The 19838-nt window shown below is 27.9% G+C and overlaps 1 protein-coding gene across 1 annotated transcript in view; it reads right to left on the reverse strand.

Moving 5' to 3' along the window:
• LOC113367471 overlaps positions 1-19838 on the reverse strand; it is a 230840-nt gene that overhangs the window by 209421 nt on the left and 1581 nt on the right. The window contains exon 2 of the mRNA XM_026609078.1: positions 15387-15531. Coding sequence (XP_026464863.1) covers positions 15387-15531 — 145 coding nt within the window. The remainder of the gene's footprint in view (positions 1-15386; positions 15532-19838) is intronic.

Below are 19838 nucleotides of genomic sequence, written 5' to 3' on the forward strand. Positions count from 1 at the left end.
TGAATACTGTCAAAATGTCATGTTATGCATTCAGGAGTTTTAAACATAAACGTCACTTGTATGTTAAAGAGCTGAGTCAGATGGATCCCGTTATCTAAGATAGTTTTTTGACATTTGTGCTGTTTCTAGGTTAGGTTTTCTATCTGACATCCTGAGAAAAATGCCTGACTGCACGCATTCACGTGGCTTTTGTCAATATGTAGAACAAATTAGCATGGAAAGATCTTCATATCTTACTATAAATAGCAGAAGATAAAACATAATAGTTTTGAAATTTTGTTGTTAGCGAAAAAAAGTTAACAATCCAATAGCAACAATGACATAGGTATGCTGTGAAACGAAGGAAAATCAAGTGTAGGGACTGATTCTGCTGTAAAATAGACCAATGTTATGGCAAGGCTATTTTATGTAGCAGTTTTCATATAAAATGGTACTAAAAACTATCAATATCATATGTGGTTGCTATGTAGTGAGGCGTTTTAGATAGAAAACCTAACCCAGAAAACACTCAAATGTCAAACAACGAAGTTATCATAACTGGATCTTTGAGATATAGACTTGACAACATATGAGAGAAGTTGCATTTTATGTGTAAAACGCCTGATCGGACAGCAAATACATGGAATTTTGACAGTATTTAGTAGCATTTTGTATGAAAACTGGAATGTAACATAGTCTTGCCATAACATTTGTCTATTTTACGGTAGAATCGGACCATAAAAAATCTCTGAGAACTACATTTGGTCTCTAGATCTACAACATGATACCTGATAGCTGGAAATGCGAAACCAAGAACACTAAGAATTTGAATAAATTTATATATATATATATATATATATATATATATATACACATATATATATCAAATAGACGTGTATTTGATTTCTGCAAACAGCCCTCTACAATTCCTGCAACCATCCTCCCGAATGCAATGATTAAATATTCAAATAGGGAAGGGCACGATACGTATAACGAGTTTTTCCGCCGTTTAGATTTGCAATCATATTCGTCTTTGAAATCAAATCAAACATGAATAGTATTAAATTTTTGTAGACGCACGTGTATCAGTATAAATTAATCATTCTAATGACTTTTTTTTAATAAATCCTAGGATTACGCGCACACAGCTCATACTAAAAGAGTAGAGCTTAATAAAAAATATTCCACAATATTTATGAATAAAAAGCATCGGATTATATACATGCATACATAAGTACAATCACAAATAGCGATTTCAGTAATTCGTAAATGCGAAAATCAATATTCTGTTGAAATATATTTTTAAAGGAAATAGTTTGTCAAAGTACAAATGCGTAAAATATGTTATCCTTAGCTTTAAATACTTCAAAACGAAAACTAAGCTAACATATAGATAGACCATTATAATATCAAGATTGCTTTCAATATTTCTCAATTAAAAATGTTTTGTGTTACAATTCACAGACCTCTAGTTGTGCCTAAAGTCAGGAGCTACAAAGAACCAAGTATGAAAAATGTAAATTTATCAGTATACTTCATATTTCAAAACCTCAAATTCAACATATTTCACTATTCAAAGCTTTGATAAAAACAAAATAATTCAGTTTGTATTTAATCAAAACAAATTTGTCAAAAATCTAGAAGTCATTATTTCATATAAAACAAAAGTTGGGCAATACCAAAATTCTAATCGCCCCATAACATTTTTATAATTGACACATTTTTATAAGTTCCATACGTTACGCTAAATTTAAGTTCAAAATGAGTAGCATAATACACAGAATAATGTTTGAAAAAGATATATCGAACAATTTAAATTACATACAATCTCGGAAAATGTGCCAAAAATATTCCGAGGATGGAACCCCTATCAAAGGAGGATGCTGCGAAGACCATCAGAAGAAGCCAAAGAAAGGTAAATCAATTGTAAGAAATTTAATAGTAAATATGAAAATTTCAAATATATCAAAAATTAAATCTTTTATTACATGAAAGATTGATTTGTATACATTTTTTGGCAGAGCAGAAAGGGCTCCAAATATCCCGCTTTATTCTAGATTATTTGAATGCGATTTCACTTATATATTTAACTTCCCGAAGGAAAAGTTTGTTTTCGCAAAAAATCCGATTTGCTAATTTCATGTTTTTTGACATTTTAAGTCATTCTGAATCGAACGAGGCTAAATTTAGAAAAAATACGTGTTTGTATATATCCGAGCGAGTTTTTGACGTTTTGTCGACGTTTTCTCAAAAACCGCAGAACCGATTTCAAAAAATTTAAACCTATTGTAGTAGCCCCTTGATTCGGACTAGCGTTTGTCAATTTCGTGCGATAATCGGCGAAGCCGTTTCTTTTTAATTAGCAGAAACGTATAAAATTTTTTGTCCACGTTTTATTCCACAATATTGGATCAGTTTTTAAAATTCAAATACTGTTCGAAAAATACTGGTTAAGAATCGTGTTGATTAGTTTGTGGTAAAGATTGGCGTTAATTAGTTTATGGTAAAAATCTCTTCATAATTAAATGTCAAAAAAAGATTTTTTTTGAAAATTCCAATAAAACTTTTTAAAACGATAGATTTGTGAGTCTGAAGTAACATACTAAAAAATTATAGGACTATGATAAAGGATTATATTATAAAATATCATCAAAATTTAGAATTGTGCCGCGCACAAACCATTCTAATCAGAATCTATATATCTATTGTACAATAAGTTTCTCGTTTCGTAAGTTAACTACTGATTACAGCTGACGTCCACACTTAAAATACATTTTTGGAATGCAAAATTGATGAAATGAATTACGTTGATAATAATTGATAAAATTCTTTAGCTTATACAATTACAAAAATTATAAGTACAATGTTTAAAAGGCATAATTGGAAATTGTGTTGATTAATTTTTAGAGAAAGCAAAAATGTTATTTTTGATGTAACAGTTGAACATTTTACCTAAATAGCTGGTTTTTAATTTCTGTTGATTAAGTTGATCATTTACACATTCCGGGAAGTTCACGGAACTTGCCTTAAGGCAAAATGCTATTTATAACTAGTTTGGTCTAAATTTTTCGAGAAAGCAGAAAGAGCTGTGACTATTCCGCTGTAGTAGGGTTGCATTATTCCAGAATATTAGAATACAAATTTAAGAGTAAAAGAATGCGAAAGAAGTGATTAAAGTTGAGTAAATATAAACTTTATTGGTGCTTATTTAGGTCCAGCAAGTTGTTTATATTTATCCATTAATTTTTTCCTTAGATCCATGTATGAACGAGAGAAAGCGTATAAGCGCTCCGCCGCATAAGCCGAAGCTGGCAATGTGGCGTGCGCTCAGCATGTTCGTTGCTCTTCCAGCCGTCGCCCTGATGTCGTTCATGGTCTTCGCATCCAGGGCCATGGAGGAAGAACAGCCTCGAACACCATTTGTTCCTTACGAATACTTGAATATAAGACACAGGCGTTTCCCCTGGGGAGACGGAACCAGAGGATTCTTCCATAACCCAAAAAAGAATTGGACTCAGTTCGGGTAAAAATTATAATCAGAGCCACACTGATAATTGGTAATATATGTATTGTAGTCTGATCTCATTGTAAATACTATCCAAGTGTAGATTGACTGGTCTCAACAATATTTTCAAAATTCTTTCGGTATTTATTATACTACCAGCAAACTGGGCGAACTCCGTTTCACCACCAGATGGTTTCACTTTATGTAACATTTCGTTTGGTGATTAAAAGATGAAGAAAAAAATTGCCTGCTGTTGAAATTGAATAAAATTTTGCACAATACACGTGATTGATTTGATCGTTTCCAATTGAAATGTTAGGAAACGAATAACTTATTTTTTTACTGTTTTTGCACAATTTCACAGTGAACACAATTTCGGTTTGTCACATGAAATTAACTGAGCAGAAAACAATGAGTCGCTGTCAAACAAATGAGTAGCAATCAAACATAAAATATTAGTTTGTAGTACATGCTAAGTATCAGAGATGACGCTGTATGTAAAAAAAGAAAAAGTGTTTCCGCTTTTCTGTTGAAATCTTTCTTCAATTTTCTTTGCTATAAACCTCACGGAGTCCGAGACCTTTCCAACAAATGCAAAATCGTCGAAATCGGTTTGTGCGGTCTGGAGTTATATTGTCAGGAAGGAAAACCCGACTTATTTTTATATAATAGATAATTTTAAGACTAAAGATGGTAATTGAATCAATAAATAGGATGCGATTTGGATATACAATCCAATTCTTCAAATTCAGGGCTTAATAATCAGTGAACCCACAAGCCTTCCGTGTTTGTCTCTAAAAACTGCATTATTAAATCATGTTCGGCTTTCGAGAAAACAAGGGTGACAAGATAATGCTTGATAGTGAAATGGCAGAACAATAATTATTATATTTAGAAACTTATTCCGCCGCATAACAGAATAATATTATGGCAAGGGCATGTTACCCTCCAACTTTCATACATTAAGCTTCTGAATCATACTAAATTCTGTCAAAATGTCATGTATTTGCTTTGCATTCAAGCGTTTTACACATAAACTGCAGAAAGACCCTGTTATCTGAGATCGTTTTTTTTTTTTTGACATTTGTGCGATATCTAGGTTAGGTTTTCTATCTGAGAAAAACGCCTGACTGCACAGTAACCACATAGATTTTGACAATATTTAGAACGATTTTGTATGGAGAATTCTACATAACATAGCCTTGCCATAACATTGGTCTGTTATGCGGCGGAGTCGATTCCTTAAACTATCTAGCTCCCTGTTATCAGAAACAGAAATTATAGCCACTATATTACAAAATAAATAGGAATACGTGAAAAAAATGCGGAAAAAGTTTGCTCAAAAACACTTTAATTATTCTTATTGTCCTGAGAAAATAGTCGCCTTAATTCAATTTTATAAATGTATATGCTTTAGATATGATGACGAACGCGAAGCAAACGAAAAAATTGCCGCTGCTGAAGCGGCCGAAGCTGCTGCCGAAGCTGCTGCTGAAGCCAAGGCAGCTGCTAATGGTAATGGCAACGGGAATGAAGCGGAAAATGCAGGCGGAAACGGCAACGGCAATGGCAAAGCCTAGACCTGCATTTATATATACAAATATATTTTTATATCTTATTTTATCTTTGCAAATATTTTGTGATTTCATAGTAAGTTTTAGAGACGTTTATTTTATTATCTTTGTATAACGCGTTAGTAAAACTTTGTTATAAAATTTTATATCAGCGTTTTATATTTGCATTACACCAGATTTTCATAAACGTGTGTTTTTTTAGGGTTTCATTTGAACAGATGAAAGAAGAGTATTGAGGTGGCCATATGTCCTGGGTCGATCGGAACAGTCCCGGATTTTCACTTGTGTCCCAGGTTTTTCTGTTAATCAATATTTGTCCCAAATTAAGATCTTTGATCCTAGATTATCCCGAGTTCTCGGAAAGTATAGGTTTAAATTAAGTCTTTCCATTTACTTAATATAATTACAACTACAAAAGGATAATAAATAATAATGTTCTTACCAAATGTCAGTAATTGAAATTACTGAAAGTTTATATATGGACATTTGTTTTTAGATTCACTGTTTGGTAAATAGACGTAAACGTATCATTTACCAAGTACAAACAAAAATTTCAAATAAATTCGAGAAGACACACACGATTTATCGTTCTCAGGAATTTTGATATACAGTCACACATCTGAAGTTAAGACAAAATATATGAATTCTATTCCCGTGCCCGTGTGATAAATAGGATGCGTTTGTGCAGGATCTTTCTAACATTTCGCATACATGTTCTCGAAGGGGTCGCGTTTTCATTTCTTCGAAATGTTCGCTGTTTAAATATTCATTTTCGGTTTTTGTGCAGGCCGGCTGGCAATAAGCCTAATGGCACGCCATAAACGGCCACAGGTGCCGGACGGGAAAAAAACACTCGAAAACATATCACGGCTTTTGCTGTGATAGCGGGAATGAAAATAAACACATCGGAATATATTTTAATAGTGATTAACTTTTTTTGAAACACTATCGGAGTATAAAATGTATTGATAAAAATTAGTGAGTGGACATTGTAGAGTAAGTGCAATTTCACAGAAAGTTAGAACGTATGAACAAATAGCCTTATGAAATGTAGAGTTTAGAATTTAGATCTATTTCAAAATGGGGCATTCATGTCTATTGATATCATTCAAAAAATGTTCATCTTCATTTTTTGCGATTACTATAATTTACCCTACAGAAATTTAATAATATTCATAATAAAACTGTCGGTAATAGTGGATTAGATAGTGATTGCATTGTAAAAAAGTAAAAACTTGTAAAAAATTGTAGTATACAAAGACAATGTCTGCAAGAACTCGTTTCTGAAATTTGATTTCAATTAAGTTATAGAACCACAGTAATTATAATAATTATTGAACTAAATCACACAATCTAAGAAATGTTTGAAGCCAAAACTAAGTGGATTGTTTTTTTATTTTCATCATTTAAATAGTTAAATTAGTATAATGTAACATATATTCACATCACGCATGTAATTAAGTCCTGATATGTGATTCCAAGTGCAAAATTCATAATTAAATCCACTTCAATAATAGATTAGTAAATTTAAAAATATTCTATTAAATTCAGGATTATATTAAAAGAGCTGAATTAACATATAGTTACCGATGGCTAAGTTGATAGAAAAATATAAATAATTTTAATGAACATGTATATGTCAGCATCAAACTCTCAGTATTCTATATTGTTCTAAATAGTAGCCTTGCTAATTATGATGGTATCAAAAGTTATTTTTTTGTTAAGTACTAATTTAGAAATAATTCAGAACCATCATATTCTGAAGTAAAACTTCTTTAGGCGCGACTAGGGAGTAAATATGTAAAAATACAACGGAAGTTTCGCTCTCGATGAAATCATTTCTATACGGGTCGATTGTGATTAATCGTCGTGTTATCGGCATGTCATTAGGTTTATTGGTTACATTGGAGTACAAATCTTGGTATAGTGAAATGCCTGAATCAGAAGAATATAGTAATGAAAGCAAATAAAACATTTGTGCCATGTAACGAAACGTAAATTTATTGAAATAATTTCTATATTATTCGTAGTTTCTATAAATTTTTAAAGTTTGCAAAATGTAAAATATTTTTATAGGCAAGACAATTACAGCTGTTCAAAGAATGAGATTGTATCGCCAGCGAAACAGTAAAAAAAATGCAAACTGTCAATGAATGTATGTTAATTTTAATTACATAAAGTTCTTCAAACACAATTACATGATGAGTGAAGTTGCAAAAACAATATTTATTCAGGCGTCGTTTAACATAATCCACTGTGTGAACAAATATGATAGAATTTATGAATCAGCAATTATTTCATTTCTCTAATGAAAGTTAATTTCTAAATGCTAATTACAATGACAAACCGATCATGTCGTTTGAAGTATGACTTCAATTGCATTATTGTTTTTAAATATTATACATATTTTTAATGCTATTATAAATATGTAATTTATAATTCATTATTATATAAATATGTATAATAGTTGACAATAATAAATGTGTGCATCACGAGTGTTACCATATTACTAATAAACATCATTATTATTTTTAACATAAATGCCATCTCGAACAATAGCAAAAAAGTTTTACTTCAATCGCGTGTGAACCTTACGCGTTCTCTTTTTTTATTTCTTTCAGAGATTTGAATTACATTTTGAAAATAAATAAATCTCGCAATGTATATAAATAAGATCAGACAAAGTATCCGTGACTAGAAGCATGACAATGCAAAGTAAATCACTAAGTACAGGTTTAGGTCAATGTTCACAACATTTACCGTAAAGTAGTTAAATCTAGCCGTGCATGGAGATCAAGGTTACAAATTATTGTAATAAGGATAATAAGGGCAATGAAATGAGTCGATGCCCCAGGACATCCACGACAATAATGTTCATGTTAAATACACTCGAGAAGGTAATGGTTATAGTATGAGGGTAAGCAATCGAAAAATAAAAAGGATTTACATCTTTGTATTCGAAAAATATCGGATTATGTTATTAAAAAAAATAATTTAATATGCTAAAACACTAACTCAACATGGTCTTACATGGCTTGCACTTTAAATATGTACATATATGTATGTATGTTTGTGTATGTATTTAGGATAAACATGGAAAATGCCAGAAACAAACTTTCAGCAACAAAATTTCATGTGTACATATTCATTGTCAAATTATAATATGTACCAGTATTAGTTACGACGATTAAGTCGAAGTTATGTTAATTTATGAACGTATTTATGAATTAACAATATTTATTTAATGTCAAAAATTGAATATACATATTCATATAACTCTTGAATGATCATCTATTTTATTAACTCCTCAATAACCGGCATTAACAATCATTAGTATTAGAAGTTTGCGTTGCTAAAAATCTTTATATAATCTTTAAGCGTTACGAAACAAAAAATAAAACTCTACAAAGTGCAACAATCCTTTCAAACTCTTTTAATAAAAATGTCCTACAAGCTTTTATTAAAATGTTGCCAACAAGTCAACTTTTTGCACTAGTTTTCCAACTCTTCGACTATAATAAGAAGCTTTATGGTTTAGAATAGTGAGAATACATATTAGCAATCTGTAACGGTTGATCTTTTCACAATTAACGATTTTCAAACATGCTCCATTTTTGTTAAACCAAGCAGTAAATACACGAAAGAATTATTATTATAAAGCCTATTTACAATACTTATTAATCAAAATTTGTACTATATTTTTTTAACAAAATTGACGAAGCTTTAAATGAAATAGTTTAGTAACGAAATTTTATATGAAAAAAGTCAGTCTAAAATAACAAATGTAAAATATGATTGCACTTAAGGTAAAAACTTACAAAAAATAATAGTCATATATCAGACAAGGTTTAAAGTATCTTCTACTTATTTCATATATTATGTTCCTATTTTAGTATAAATAAATATTAAATTTAACATTCATTAATCACGTTAAATATGTGATATATTGTATTATTACAATATTTAAGGGGAGGAAGAATCTTGTGAACCGTTAATAATAAATGTATAAAAACATATCTCAAAGAGCAGAGACTGGCGCAAAGTGGCGTATGATGCAAAAAATCGTATTAAGAGTGATGGTCCTAAAAGCATTCTAATGTAATAATTATTTTAAAGCAGTCAAATTCTGTATTCGTTACAATTGCCATCTCACTGAAATAAACTGGACGTAGGTACGATGTTCTGCTTAAAAGATATTGTACGTCGGCGCTGGATGGCGCCTAGATATAACACGAGATGCAGCATCCGTCTCTATACCATATGTAAAAATCGTAAAATTGTAATAAACTATGTTAATACGATTAAATATTAGTATAATATAATTACTCAAAATAATCATTTATTTCGAACTATTTAGAGTGTAACAAAGGGAACAACGACCACGCGGTTGTTCAATATTTACCACCATTAATTTTTAAAATATTCAAAATGTTTACGTATTAAATTTTATTATTTAATTATAAATTATAAAATAAATTTGAAAAGATTATAATTCAGGTTTTTTAGCTTTCACTATCATTAAAGTTTTGAACGTGCAATAAGAACAATAAGTAAAATTGTGTTTGAAAATGTTGAACCATTAACTGACAAAAAACGGTTAAATAAATATCTGTAATTTTGATTTTAATAACAAAAACGTAAAACTTTAGATTCATAGAATTAATCATTTACAAATCTTGTCTGAATACCCCAATCTAATGAATTTTTCCAATTGGAAAACTGACTTCCTCTTCCATACAAGTTGCATTTTACATTGAAACATATTTTATTAACTTCCCGTTGAATAAGTTATAGTGATGAACTAGAAATCTAAAATGAAAAGTTTCACATATCTCAACGTTTCAGAGGTTTCTGAAAACATTCGATTTCTATTGATAGGGTGATGGTGATAGGGATATTTATATTTATATTTATATTTATATTTATATTTATATTTATATTTATATTTATATTTATATTTATATTTATATTTATATTTATATTTATATTTATATTTATATTTATATTTATATTTATATTTATATTTATTTATATTTATATTTATATTTATATTTATATTTATATTTATATTTATTTATATTTATATTTATTTATATTTATATTTATATTTATATTTATATTTATATTTATATTTATATTTATATTTATATTTATATAGATAGGCGGATTAGTTTTTGGCAAAGGCATATCCGGTCGTTACGGAGCAAAGAATGCAGAAAATAGAAATCGAGTTTTTGAGGGATCGGAGTATCCGATTTGAATAATCCAATAAACATTCAATTTTTAATAATTGGGAAAAGTGGTGATTAGTTTTGGGCAATAGCAGTTCCATCCAGTTCGAAGATACGAAGCTAAATGTGCAAAAAATGGCAGTTTTTGAGAGAACTAAGCATCCGATTTGAATGATTCAAAAAACTTTCTGCTTGGCGAAACAATCGCTTTTGGAAAAAACTTATTTCCAAACTTGAATTTTTTTTCTCTATAATTATTGATAAAATCTTAAATTTCTATTAATACAAAAATATTGAGTCGGTGATTATTTATCGTTAGGTTTTATCGTTTAGGTTTTATTATGGATAAGACAGGAGTTGATAAAGTAGTATACTTATATATTGCATTCTCTTATTTCTTGTAATTTATACCAGAAATATATAGCATTTACCATCAATTTTAATGATTAATAATCAATTTTTTAATTAATTCGTGTAATTAAGAGCAATTTTAATTTAGCCGTGTAATAAATGATCTAGCAATCATAAAAAAGAATAGTGCATAATTATAGTTGTTAGTCAAAATAACAATTTCAATAAATATATTTATTAAAAACCACTTTCTACGTTATCTGGCGATAAACAATGTAATTGACACATATGTAGATTTAATGAGTTTAGTGACATCGTCAAATGATTATTATTATCAGTTATATTATAATTTAATTTATTGAGTCATGACACAGTATGCTTTAAGCGTCATTGATTGCACTAATATAAAAAATGTATTTAAGAAAGTTGTAACAAATATAACAAGATAATAATATAGAATTATTGTAATATTATAATTTAATTAAATAAATATCTATGACACTAAGTGTAAAATTTATACATAGCATAATAATTACATCTTTGCTATTATCTTCCAAGAAAGCTCTATACTCTCTAGACATTTGAATATAACGTAAAGGTAATTAACACAATTGCCAAAATAATTTGAACAGTTTTTTATTTTTAACTAGTTCAAAATTTTGTGCGAAAAGGTCTTGAACAAAATTTAACTATTATTAAAAAGGTTTTTTGCCAGCCAAATTTATAGCCAAACTGCAAACTGCTCAAAAAGACTTCAAATATCAAGTTCCAATTAAAAGAAAAATCGAAATTTCGAGCTAAATATCTCTTTTTTCAAAAAAATAGATTATTCTCTCTACATAAAAAACCGATATTATGAATTTACCCATAATATCTGGGGTTAATTCATAACTTATAAAAAAAATCTATAAAGCCAAAAAAAACAATTTTATTAACTAAATTTTTCTCGTGATCATATTTCAGAATCAATATGAAAATATGTAAAAAAATAAATCAAAAATAAATTTACATGAAATTAAATATATTGCAAATTTAACATCCAAATTAAAGTTATGTAATAGAAACTCGGTTCGTCTTGATGCGTTGGAAAAAAATTGATTGTTCTATACAAAACTCTTGAAAAGGATTTCATATACAATGATAATTTGTATTGCTTCATTTTTTTATATCTTATTTTAAAGTAAGCACAGCTAATATAGAAAGTATATTAACATCTTTGTTATTACTCAAAGCTTTCGTTCTTGCAGAACTAACCATACGAAAACAATTCAAAAACCACGAATTATCAAGATCTAGGCAAAACCAAGTTAATTCAAATAGCGGTATAGAAAAAAACTTCATTTCAATCAACTTTCTATTATGTAGAGCAACTACTGTACTCTAATCGTTTCCTAAGGAAGAACAGGTACTTTAATCGGAGTAAGTTCTCATCAATGGAAGTAAGAGTTGTTAGACAACATTCGCACGATGAGAGGTGACACGCCCGCACGCCTAGAAAATTTGCATAGAGTTAAATGTAAACAAACAGATTTATGGAAAGATTTGCCAGAATATTTGTATGGAACTCCTACATAATACTTCTAAATAATAAACAACATTCTTTCACTGAAACAATTTACTTGCCATCTTGGAGGTTACTACAAGGAAACCCAATGGTTCACAATTTTCTTTCTGATGACATTATAACAGATATATTTTTAATAGTGATGTGAATGTAAATTGCAACATTGTACCGAAAGACCATTTAGAAAATCTGCTATCACCCGCTTGATATCAAGCTGACCAAGGTGGGGATTTACCCCGAAACCAGTGATTGATAATCCACAAGTCGTACATAAATAATAAAATTACATGTAGTAACATTTATTTCAAAAAACTTTTTTAACACTTGAGTATTATGGTTTGCTATAATTTTTTTAATGAATTCTGGAGGATTTTAAAAAGCCCTTATCTGCTTTACTATGCATAGTTGCAAAAAGTAGCTCAGTTATAAGCATACCCAACTCACACGTCAGGGGTACTCAGTTCGAGTCCCTGTGCTGACATAAAAATGGTTCATTTAATTTGAATTAGTTACTGACATTATTTTGATCATTGCATACAAATAAAAAAAATAGAATAAAATTAGAAGTAAGAAGAAAAAGCAAGATTTGCAATGGAGAAGATAAGATTTTATTTAATTGTAAATAATCAAATACAAATTATTTATAAAAAATAGTATAGAATATAAAAATGAAATGTTGTAGGTAGCTAATTGCTCTAAGAAAGTGACGTCAACCAAAAAATTAAACAATTTTAAAAAACTGTGACAAATATGCGATGTCATCAACTATATAAATTCAGTTATTAAATACATAATGTAATTATTTCTAAAAGATGTAATTACTTCTGAATGAATGGAAAAGAATTGTCCAAAAAATAGACGGAATACATTTGTTATGTTTGGAAATTAAATATGTTCGCTCTAATACTTCTGCAAATAGCAAATTATAGAAAAACAACTACTGGCAAATATTTAATTTTTTTCTTAAAATAGTTATAGGTCAACAATAATTAGTGCAATGGCCCGCTACGGCTGGAACATTTTTGTTGGCGTTTGTAATTTTGGGTTTTGTAATTTATTCTGATTTTATGAATGAATACGGTTTGTATAAGTAAAATAATATTTGAAATAGCTCATAACAAGCAATGATAAAAAAAAACTCAGAACACCTTTTTATTTTAAAATAGACATCTAACGTAGTACCGATTTATGTTTAGTCAATTTCAGTTTAAAAATTGTATTATTTAAAACTATAAATTCATCTTTGATTTTGAATTCATTTTTTGTACCATTTTCAATTTTTTTTTTTCAATTAATTAGCAATCAGAATGCATACGTTCTATAATTGATGTCAAAATATTTGAGTTCATAAATAGCTCTTTTTATACGTCAGGATGTATTTGAATTTGTTAAGAAATAAATTTATTACATAAACCACAGACTAAACTATCATAATTAAGAAATCATTTGTGGAAACTAACTACAAAGAATATTAATACTACGATTTGGAATGCTAAACTCTCAGACTGTAAACTTTCTAGATAATTTTTGTATCCCACACCAGAATGTCTAATTCAATTAAATGCTCATTTATCGATTATAATTTCTGTGATAATTTCTGATCAGATAATCAGAAAGTCTTAAAACTATTCGAAACCCCACATATCGAAATTTGCTTGTGAAGTTTTAAATAAAAATAAACATCGATATAAATTACGATATTTCAACAGAATTGTATTGTTTCCAACAGATATTGGAAGATTTAAAGAGTAGTATATCGAAGTAAGTAGTATATCGATCAAAATAAAATCTAATCAGAATCTGATTAAAATTTAGTTAGAATCTAATTAAACTTTAATTAGAATCTAAATAAAATGAAAATAGAATATAGAACAAAAGTATACAACGGTATAATAAACAATAAAAAATAATAAGTTATTTATAGACATTTAAATATGAATTATTTCGGAAATAAATACGTTCCATCATTAGGACTGTCAATAAAAAAAGCAATATTGATGGCAAATTGGATGGTGAACAAAATGTTTAAAAACTTGAAGAATGGATCATGTACCTTTTTAAAGAAAAAACTAGTGGCATCGTGCTTTAAGGCAAATTGCTGGAACTTACCGTACCAAAAATTAAAACTTTTAAAAGAGATTCTATTTTTTTAGAACTCTGATGATTTTTGTCCGCCAAATGGCATTTTTTGTCACTTTTATTGTTAGATCTTCGAAATCGCTAGACCTGCCTTCCCAAAAATTTCATAAGTTCTTCATTTCGTTAATGCAAATGAAATGTTTTTTTTGAATCATACAAATCGGATGCTCCGTTCTTTTAAAAAAATCTGTTATTTCTAGCACTTTTTGCCCTGTATCTCCAAAACGGCTCGACCTCTTTTCGCCAAAAAGTAATCAGCTCGTCTCCTTATCAATACGAATCAAATGTTTTTTTAAATTATTGAAATCGGTTGACCCGTATTTCCGAAATCGTCGACGAAAATTTGTGTACGCACACACACACACATACACATACACATACACACACACAAACATGCATAAACACACATAAACTCATTTTTTCTAAGGTATGCCAAAATGTTCAGAAACCTTCGGAACGTAAAGATATATAAAAAATTTGATTTTTGAATTTTTTCGATTACTATAACTTACCCTACGGGAAGTTAATTAGAAATTGAGATACAAAAATTACTTACCAATATTGATATATAAATCTATTCAGTAATTTTTTATCAAAGCGCTCGAAAAAGAATTATTGAAGAATATAAGTAATCATCATATTATTCATGAATATTGTTTTCGTTTTTAATGTTTTTGGCAGAATCGCCTGATAATGGAGCATACCCGAAACGTCCTAATTAAACATTTACAAAAAACTTATTGTTTTTTATTTATTGAATCAATTGTTCTTATAGAAAAAAATTCTTGTAAATTTTATAGAAGAAAATTCTTTCAAAAATATCTAGTAGAATGTAGATTTTAGATATATTTTAAAGTTCTGTGATCTGTAATCCATAAACAAATTTCATCACAATTAACATATTGTAAGAAGTTATATATGTTAATTATCTGTTATCTCTGGATTATAGAACTCAAACTAAACTTCCTCAAAGTTCTCCATCCCTGATAAGAGGGTTGATGAAAAGGGTTAGTGAGAGCAGAGTAGCATTAATGTTGACTGACCTGTCTCCTTACGCGATTCGCGGTCTCACCGGTGTTGACCTCGTGCCGCTCGAACCTCTCAAACTTGAAACTGTTCGATCGATACAGTTCGTTATCCTCGCGCCGGTTCTTGCATAGGCGACGTGTTATCAGATTACCTCTCGTCCTGAGGAAAGGAAAGGAAAGTAAACAAACCTCATTATATCATCTGATGTTACTTTATTATTACTAGAATGGAGCAGAATTTATAAAGAAGTTACAGATAGAAATGTGTTTCCATACGAAGATTGTACTTCTCTGGCATAGGTACGCCAAAGTAAGTATGCCATCAGTATTAGATTAAGGGACCGATTCTGCCGCATAACAGACAAATGTTATGGCAAGGCTATGTTACGTTCCAACTTCTGTACATCATGCTACTGAATTATACTGAATACTGCCAAAATGTCATGTATTTGCTGTGCATTCAGGAGTTTTACACATAAACTGCAACGTCACTCGTATGTTATGAACCTGAGTCAGAAACACCCTGTTATCCAACATCGTTTTTTGACATTTGTGTGGTTTCTAAGTCAGGTTTCCTATCTGACAACCTGAGAAAAACGCTTCACTGCACAGCAACCACATGGCTTTTGTCAATATTTAGAACGAATTTGTATGGAAAGTTCTTCACAACATAGCCTTGCCATAACATTGGTTTGTTATGCGGCAGAAACGGTCCCTAATTCTACATCAAACTCAGATAAGTCAACCGATGGATTGCATTCTAAATAACTATGTAGTTTAGATACATAATAGTTCATAAGAGTCTTAAATTCTGATTGCTGTTTGTATGAAGTGAAAAATGAAAATAAAAATCATAGAATAGAAAAAATCCTAAAATACACTTAAAAACTCTGTGATGCTGCCGTCTTAACGCAAATTGCTAGAACGTTCCGTTCAATTAGTAAATAATTAAATAATGTTAAAATTTCATTCCGTCGTTTTTATTTCTTAATTTGTTATTAGTTTCGTCATTTCCAGAACTTATCTGAAATTCCTAAGAATTATAAAAATGACAATATATAATTATATTAAGAAAATTCAAAATAATTACATATTGTAATTATTATAAATTATTGAAGTGCAGTGCATATTTTAAATTATGCTTTTAATTACATTACATTTTTATAGTTTTTATTTTTTAATACATTATTTTTTTATTTCTAGTATCCTGATCTGAAATTTTAAGAAATTACAGAAAATAAAATTATAGAAACGCATGAAGCAAATGCATTGAAAATGCGAAAGCATTAATATTGTAATAATTATAAATTATTAAAATTCATTATTCAATTCGATTTTATTATAAATCGTAAGTAAACATTCATAATCTAGATAATACGATATATACTTCAAATTTTATTTTTGAGGTTTAAATATGAATAAATAATGCATTATTGATGTTTTTATCTCTAGAATTTTGATCTAAAATTTTTTAAAACTATAAAAAATGACAATATGTGATTAACTAATCCAAAATAATTATATTCATCGCCAAACATAATTAATTAAATATAATTGTGTGAATTGATAATTGTAGTTAAAATTGTTATTCAATTCAATAAATGAGTTTTTATTGTTTTGTATTTAAATTATTTGCATAAGATATTATTTTTTATTTTTCTATCATGTATATATTCAATGTTTTGTTATTTTTGTTTACATTTTATATTGAACGGTTTCAGTGCTTACTTGCACATTTCTAATTTCACTTCAACGTTCATTAATATATTTTATCATTTTATATATTATGTAATGAATATTTCTTTAATGTTTATTATTGAATAATTTTTGCTTGTATATTTTCATATGCTAGATTAAATTTCTGATTCAAATTTTGTTATTTAAAAATTGCTTGAATCTGATTTTTTTTCATTATTAATGTTTCACCGCCTGAAACATTATCTATATATATTATTTTTCTTGTTGTTATTTTTTTTATATTAATTATTAAACTATTTTAATCTATTGCATATTTTCTATTACATTTTTTAAATTTGAATATTAAATATGAAATAATCCTAAAAGTCTAATTGTAAGTATTTTTACTAATAGATAATAGACTTTTTTTCTTCAAATATTATGCACACGTATTATTTTGTAAAATTATTTTTCACATTAGTAAGAACGTTTTTTTACCCACGTTTTTTATTACATTTTTATTAGTGATATGAATTTTACTCTAGGACGTTTTTTACTACATTTTTATTAGTGACTCCAAAATTTCTTGATTCGAATTAAAAAAAGTTGATTCGAATAATTATTTTTCACATTAATTATTAAACGATTTTTTTTTCTATTGAATACTTACTATTACATTTTTATATTTCAAATATGTAAAAAATAATCCTAAATGTCAAAGAATTTTTCTTTATCTTTAATAGACTTTCCTCTAATATAAATTCGCATAGAACCAGCTTATACAAATCGTTTGATATGTAGAACGCACTCGAGAGAAATGCATTAAGACAGGTTTAAATTTTTGTTATTTTCTTGTTATCGGAAGTCCAACGTTTACTCGTAAATTAATACTATAAAAGTATGGTGTCAGCAGAAAGTGGATTTATTTAATTATTAATAATTAATAATTTTAACAAATATAATTAATATTAACGTTTATTACTAAGATCATAGGCTTCATTTAGTTTGATCACTTTCATGTTAATTAAATGTCCCCTACACATAAATATTTACCAGAAAAAACTCAAAATTTCTTAATATTACTCATTGTTTATCAATCCCAAATTGTTTGTTTAGATTTTCTATTGTATAGCGATCTTATAAATATAAAATACACATACCATCTCTTATATATCTATATATTTTTAAATTCGTGAATATTTTTTACTATAAACAATCATGAAACAATCCTCGAGAACGTGAATGGACAAATCGTTCGGAGGAAATTCACATCCAATTAATTAAACAATTCTGATTCAGATTTCCGCTATTTTATAAATACTGAAGAATTATTATTAAATAAGAGATCAAAATATTTAACTCATATGGTAAAATGGGAATTGTGACAATAATAATTTAAAAATATATCATTAAGATTTTTTTTTTGTTAAGTAACTGAATTAAGTATACTTTTTCTGAATAGCTTATAGAAAATTTATAATTTTTGATTGCGATTAATAATTTTAAAAAAGAATATAAAATATTTTATGAGCGTTGTCAAATTTATAAATTGTAAACAATCATTCTATTGTGTAATTATTATTTCGACTAGTGTTAAATTTCGCATTGTCTGATTATTTTAAAGAAATATCAACATAATGTATTTCAGTTAGTTAGTAAATGATTCAATAACATTTAACAACCAATTTACTTTTTGATGTTTTCTTCAAAAATTACCCTACAATCAAATTCATTTAATATCCACATAAAATATAATAAAATAATAATCAAATTCAATTAAAAAATGATAATTAATAATATACATGTTGAAAAAATGCAAAATTATTTAATTCATCGTCAAATATAATCTTCTGAAAAAAATTCTATGAATTATTAATTGTAGTAAGTCTGATTATTGTATTTTAGAGAAAGGTTAACTTAATTTCAATGATAATTATACGTAATAATGAATATTTTTATTTTATAGTTATTAATTAATAACTTTGTTAACATCTAATTATTACGTAGGGTGTTAGGTTAACTTGGATTAGGTTAATGTTAGATTATGTTATGTTTATTTTAAATAAAATTATATTAATTAAAAATAATAATTAAAATCAGTAGTTATTTATTGTTTCTCTTATTACTTTATAGAAAAATCATCTACTTTTTTATAATATTTATACTTCTATCTGGACTAATAATAATCATATTTTATACATCATAAAAATACCCCTACAATTAAATTATTTTATTATTAGTCCAGATAAAATATGATTTAAATTCAATCTATTGAAGGTGTACTCAATTGTACTTATGCAATGACTCAATTGATGCGATAACCAATAAATAAAATAATTAGGCATATTATCAACTTTTCGTAAGGTAAGTATTTAATAACGTGAGGTAAGTACATTTTGACATACCTTGGAAAAAATGAATGTGTGAGCATGTATGAGTGTGTGTGTGTATATGTATGTTTGGATACTATTTTTCGAGAAACCGATTAGAATGATTCAAAAAACACATTGCTACTAAAACACAATGGTATCATAACTTCGAAAAAAGAATCAATTTTTTAGTTTTGTTTTAAATTTACCAAATACAGTAGAACCACGTTTATCTGGACTAATTGTTGTCGATAGCCATTCGAATAATCAAAAATCCAGATAATCGAAAGTATGAAAAATAATGTTGTATATTTATTAAAACTAACAAATACATACATAGATATCAACAAAATTTAATGTTTATTGAGAAATTGAAACTTCCTTATGTATGACATACAGAGAATAATGAATTAAACCACAA

Source organism: Ctenocephalides felis, unplaced genomic scaffold, assembly GCF_003426905.1.
Source record: "Ctenocephalides felis isolate EL2017-DRISC unplaced genomic scaffold, ASM342690v1 CF-g0.4_SCAFFOLD_01170, whole genome shotgun sequence".
Classification (NCBI taxonomy): domain Eukaryota; kingdom Metazoa; phylum Arthropoda; class Insecta; order Siphonaptera; family Pulicidae; genus Ctenocephalides; species Ctenocephalides felis.